Source organism: Cynara cardunculus (genome assembly GCF_001531365.2).
Source record: "Cynara cardunculus var. scolymus isolate 2C chromosome LG 3, CcrdV1, whole genome shotgun sequence".
NCBI lineage: Eukaryota > Viridiplantae > Streptophyta > Magnoliopsida > Asterales > Asteraceae > Cynara > Cynara cardunculus.
In genome coordinates this window covers 9081251-9087791 of record NC_037530.1, presented here as the reverse complement: position 1 = coordinate 9087791, position 6541 = coordinate 9081251, and the positions used below count along the sequence as shown (strand labels likewise).

The following is a 6541-nucleotide window of genomic DNA, read 5'->3' as shown; positions in this document are numbered from 1 at the left end:
GTGTTTGCTCAAAAATGGTTCCATTCTGGGTGAAGAAGCTTCTTTACACAGCTTTTTGAACATGTTGAACCGCTATCTAACGGATTCACTTGCTTTGCTTCCTTCTGAGCCACTCTCTAGAAGCTTCTTCAAAAGCATCAGGAACCCAAAGATGCAAAAACTCGTTAATGATCTACCGACTCCCATCTCATTTGATTTCTCTCTAGTGAACTTAGTTCTTGAATCATGTTTTGGGTCGTCTCTCTTACCACCTCAATCTTCTGAAAGAGTAACAGACATTGTAGATTTCGCTGAAGCTCTGACCAGGGAATTATCAGCTAGCACTCTGTATCTGCAAGACGTATTCAGGAGTGAATTCTAGCATTTGTTTCTGGGCAAGTGCGCTTTTGATGGATTCTCTGTTTCAAGGCATGCCACTTCTCTTGAGAAATTAGGGTTTGTTTGCCTAACTGCAACAGAATGGCGATATGCCTTGACGCGTACCGAATCACCAAATCACCACAAAAGAAAGTTGACGTTGTCTTTGCAAAATAGTCGATGTTTGCCAAACTGCGCACGTATAACTATTGAAATGTACATATTATTATGAGACGGATGGATTTATTATAGTTTATAAACTGGTTTCTAACCATAAGGGTGGTGCTTGATTGGTTTGAGCTTGGCTCCAAAGGTTAAAAGTGTCTGGAGGTCCCAGGTTCAAATCCAAGAAAGAACAAAAATCCCCTTGTGGCCACGGAGGTTCAAATGCGGTGACTCTGGGCTACCTGCAAAGTAGGTGGTTGCCCGGGGATTAATCGGCTCGCATAGCGGGTTGGATATCTAGGTTAATAAAAAAAATTGGTTTTCTTTTCATACACAATCAAAAACTTCATTCAGTGTTGAAATGATGATGTTTATGAATGTCTGTCATACATAGGATTAGCTTTGTATGGATTGCAGACCAGTTTCGAGGTTAAATTGTATGGTTTTGGTTTCTCATATGAAGTTCTTGGATGTTTACCTTTAATTTGGGTTTTCCATACTTCCAATTTTTTTGGTGATAGAGAACTTCTACAAGTGACTTAGAAATTCATCATTCTCTCTCTTTTCTTTAAGGGGTGTTTGAGATTGCTTATAAAAACAACTTATTGACTTATTCCAGTATAACATTGGTAATAAGCACTTTTGAGTGTTTGGATAAACAGTTTATAATGACGTCAAACCGGTAATAAGAAGTTTTTAAAAAAGTTAAATCATTCTAACTTATAATAAGTTGATAAGGAGTTCTGTAAAAAAACAGAAACTGTTTCAAATAAGCAATCTTAAACACCAGCTAAAAAATAGTTGTCTTGTCTTTATATGTCTATCATCAAAGGTAACAAAATAGGCTCAATGATGTATCAGAAGTAAATGGAAGTTGATAGATCTTACTCATCTTCAACAAGATCTCTCTTGCATACGTGCATCATGTATGTTTTCTATTCATTTATTTCTTCACTAAAATGTCTTATAATTTTAGATATTTGAATAAAATTGTTCATTTTTTAACTATAAAAACTAATTAATTGTTATATATATATATATATATATATATATATATATATAAGCGATCAAATGAAAACCACCCTCATTTGTAAAAACCGTACAAACCACCCTCATATGTCGATTTCATTGTTTAATTTTATGAAATTTTTTCATGAAATTGTTTAATCTTGTAAAATTGTTTCATATAATACTTTTTTTCATGAATTTGTTTCATATATGGTTATGAAATTGTTTCATATAATATTTAATGAAATTTTAATGAAACTGTTTCCTGTATTTCTCTAAAATTAAAATAATGAAGATGATAATATCCATGATTACACCCTACACAATAAAAATGGTTAATCAACCTCTCATAATTACAAAAAAATGAACAAAATAAAAAATTATGATTGGTTGAATGAGGTTTTCACGGTTTTTACAAATTGAGTGATTTTTATTTGAACGTTCCCATATATATATATATATATATATATATATATATATATATATTAAAATCATAATTAAAAAGGACAAAAAAAACTATATAAATGTTGGTGAAATTGTCCCATATTGAAAAAAAGATGGTAAGGAAGGGTGAAGAGGTGTTATAATAAGAGAGGGGTGTGAATAGAATATGTTTGTCTTTTTTATGATGAAATTTGAGGTGCATCCCTCTTAGTTTTATACATATTAAGAGAACACCTTTTAAGCTTTGAAAATTTATAAGAGAAGACCATAAAATTTCAACGGGTGAGCTTGGTTCGAACTTCATTTGTGTTCGAGCTTCAAACAGGTTCAAGCTCGAGTTTGAGTTTAAAAAATTGCAACTGAGTTCGAGTCGAGTTTAGTTTTTAACTACTTGCGAGTTTAAGCTTGAGAAATGGCAATCGAGTTCGAGTCAAGTATACCATTACTCAAGCTCGACTCGCATCATTTGCACCCCTAATTACAAGTCACAACAAAAATAAACCATTATTTTTTTAACTTGGTGAGAACATAATCAAATGAGATCCCTACAATACATGTGAACCTTAGAGATCGAATATTACCCCCTAATTTAAGATAATTAATTTATGATTTAATTTATTCCATATTAACTTTGAATTTATATACCATACAAAAACATAAAATTAGCATCATGCATGACATAAAATAAAAAAGGCATCAAACATGATTGTCATTTCGAGTTATCCTCCTTCAAATTCAATAAACTTTACATGTGCTGCATTGCAGCGGGTACATAACCGGTGTGTTCAATCAGATAACTTTCAGTTATGTGATTACTTCTAATTAGAGATATCCAAAAATGGGTCCCGGCCCTTGATTTTCTTTTTATAACCGGTCCTGATCCTGACCAAAAACACATGACCTAGTTTCCATGTTTTGTAATCGGGCTTGTTCCTGAGTCGGGCCCGAATCGGTCCCAATTTTTTTTTTCAAAAATCAATTTTGAACTTGAAAAAAATTATTGTTTGAAGATTTTTTTTTGAAGAATATCTTATTGAAATATATTTTAAAATCTCTAACTGTGTCATTTAAATACACCTTTAAAAATACTTTTACACAAAAAAATTTATAGATGTTTTTATAATTACGAATTTTGAGAATTTAGTATTGGAGCACTTACAAGTTCTTTTTTAAAATTTTCAAGTTTTTGTAAGTGCTCCGATACTAAATCTCAAAAGAGAAGTTTGAGGGTAAAGGGAGAAATTTAAAAAGTAGGAAAACCCTGGGGGGAGAAAACAATAAAGAGAAAAGTCTGAGGGTAAAAAGTAAAAATTAAAAAGGGCCCAACCGGGATCGAACCGGTGACCTCTTGATCTGCAGTCAAATGCTCTACCACTGAGCTATAGACCCTTGATGATGACAACCATGAAATTTCTCTCTTTTATAAGTTAATATATTTAATTAAGTTCAGGTTAAACTACAATTTTAGTCCCCGTGATTTTTCGGATATAACATTTTACATCCCTGCAGTTTTGAAAATACAAGATGAGCATTTTAGACTTTCCAATTTATTCTCATTTTATAACTAAAATTAAAAAAAATATTTTAATCCATCCATTTAAGTCATGCCGTTTGTCCTACTCATTTATCCTTCCCTTCCCCAAAAATTTTTCTAGCCAAACTCAACCATTTTCGGTCATCTTCTCCGATCAAACCTAATTCTTTTTGGTCATTTTCTCCACCCAAAAACAACATTATCTACATTATATTATAAAATATTTGACAAAAACTCTTGAAAACCATTTTTTATGTATGAAGTACTGTCTATTGATACATATTTTTTAAAAGTCAAGATTACAATGTAAGTACAACTTATTAAAACTCTATATTTGAATTCGTGTAACTAACTTCAGATAAACATAATCAAATAGAGGATAAACATTTCATTTTAAATATAAAAAACCTAAAATATAATTAGGATAATCATTGAGTTCTAACAAAATACTTAATTATTATTTTTATAAAAAATTATATTATTAAACAAAAAAAATGAATTAAAGAAATATAAAAAAAAGAAAATTTTTAAATAGTTAGTTTGGTACTAATATCAATATTTTTTATGATATCTTCATATTTATATTTTATTTAAAAATAAAAACATTATTGTTTTCTCAAAACCACATAAAACCATATTATAACATCAACTAAGACAAAAAAACAAAACACTAAAATCAAGATGTATCTCGCTGTATTGTGCGAGTAACCTTCTAGTTAAAATAAAACCCAAACAAGAAGATCAAAATGAATAAATTGCATAGATAATATATATATACACCGACACAAAAGTCTTCGGTTACACTAGGATGAGAACTCTTTGCCTACCCAAAATCAAAATCACAAATCTCATCTTCCACCAAAATCAAGATCCAAAATCAACACCAAACCTCAAACCCCAAAAACCCTAATCGAAACCTTACTCAAGAACCCTGAAACCTTAATTGAGACGAGTTTGGTACAGATGAAGAATAGAAGAGGGAGATGATAACACTGTACATTCTTGAGAGAGGGAAAGAGGATAGAAAAGGAGGGTTGTGAGTAGATGGTGTCCATGCCTGTTTCTGACATTTTTTGGGCCCTGGGTGATTGGTGAATTTTGGGCCTTCTATATATACCAAAAAAATCTTAAATAAATGTTTTTAATCATTAAAAAAATAAACTTTCATACAATAATACTAATAATTTATACAAAACAACTTCTTCGAGTATTTCGGATACAAAATCATCAATAATAACATCTAATTCATACAAAACAACTTCTTCGAGTATTTCGGATACAAAATCATTAATAATAACATATAATCCATACAAAACAACTTCTTCGAGCATTTTTGGATGCAAAATCATCAATAATAGCATCTAAATCAATATTATCAAGCATGCCTTTTTCAATGCACAATATTGCCAATCCATTCAACTTTTCTTGTGACATTGATGACCTCAAGTACGTCTTCAATAACTTCAATTTTGAAAAACTCCTTTCCGCAGATGCTACAGTCACAGGTACTGTCAACATAATTCGATAAGCAACCGAAACCTTAGGGTAACAACCTACAACTTTGACAAACTCAAGAATTTCAATGCTACAGTCACAGGTACTGTCAACATAATTCGATAAGCAACCGATACCTTAGGGTAACAACCTACAACTTTGACAAACTCAAGAATTTCAACTGCCGTCATTGATTTATTTGGTAAAGTCACCTGCAACACCTTTAATTCAGAATAAAGATAATTTACATTCACATCCGCCACAGTATTATGATGAAAGGTATCACCAAAATGAACATAAGATCTCATCAATTCATTTTCATCCAATGACTTTAGTTTATCATAATCGAATAAGAATCCAAAAATACTTTCAAATTTCTTTAATTGTTCAAATCTATTATTCAATGAAGAAATTGCCATGTCCACAATGGTTAGAAAATAATTAACTCTAAAAGCCTCCTTTTCCGATGCTTGCATTTCTTCTTCGTTGTTATTTTCATCAAATTGTTTTTTCCTAATAATACGACGCTTAATTAAAAATGTAGGATCTATATTCATTTCACATGCTATTGTTTTAGCAGTATCCATACTTGATGCAAACCCTTCATTCCTATACTTTTCAAAATACTTCACTACACCTTCAAATTGTTCCATGGTAGCATAAATGCACATAGATTTTAATTGCAACATTTTACTGACCATGTTTATTGCAAATAAAACATCATACCAAACAATCATGCCAAGAAAAAACTCAAAATTTTCAATTGCACTTACCAAACTTTCTGCTTCACTTTTCGTCTTGGCATCATCACATGATTTGCATAATTCAAGCAAAACCGATCTTATTTGAGGAGCTTGAAATCTAATTGTCTTAACACTTTTTATTCTACTTTCCCAACGTGTGTTGCACAAAGATTTTACAGTTAAGTTTGACACATTATCAAGTAACACCTTCCACATTTTTGTAGAACTAGCAAATAATGTGTATATGCGTTGAAAAATTCCAAAAAATGAAACAGCTTTAATACAAGAATGAGCCATATCACTAAGAGTAAGATTAAGGCTATGACAAGCACATGACATATATAACGCTTTTGGATTAACTTCAAGTAATCGATTTTGTACCCCTTGGTGTTTTCCCTTCATGTTAGAACCATTATCATAACCTTGACCCCTCACATCATCAACACTAAGATCGAGAGATTTAAGTACATCTAACAATTCATTGAACAACCCTAAACCAGATGTATCATCAACATTTAAAAACTCTATAAAAATGCTCCTCTACTTTTATTTTATCACCGGACATATTCATGCATCGTATGATTAAACTCATTTGCTCTTGATGGCTCACATCCGGTGTATAATCAAGAATTACAGAAAAATATTTAGCATCTCTAATAATTTTCATGATAGAACTTTTCACATTATGAGCCAAAAGAGAAATTAACTCATTTTGAATTCAAGGGCCAAGATAATGATAATGAACTTCATGATTTTGAATGCGTCTAATTTGATCTTGAATTATCACATCAAATTC

The 6541-nt window shown here is 31.1% G+C and overlaps 1 protein-coding gene and 1 non-coding gene across 2 annotated transcripts; both read right to left on the bottom strand.

Annotated features, from left to right (window-relative positions):
* Nucleotides 1-3291: 3291 nt before the first annotated feature.
* TRNAC-GCA lies at nucleotides 3292-3363 on the bottom strand. Its single transcript has one exon. It is a non-coding gene; the product is annotated as a tRNA-Cys (tRNA).
* A 1698-nt stretch (nucleotides 3364-5061) lies between these two features.
* LOC112508937 lies at nucleotides 5062-6147 on the bottom strand. Its single transcript, XM_025113801.1, has one exon. The coding sequence runs from the start codon at nucleotides 6145-6147 to the stop codon at nucleotides 5062-5064; it is 1086 nt and encodes a 361-aa protein (XP_024969569.1).
* Nucleotides 6148-6541: the final 394 nt, after the last annotated feature.

Coding starts and splice junctions, on each gene's coding strand:
- LOC112508937 (XM_025113801.1), bottom strand. CDS start 6,147: ATGAAGGGAAAACACCAAGGGGTACAAAATCGATTACTTGAAGTTAAT.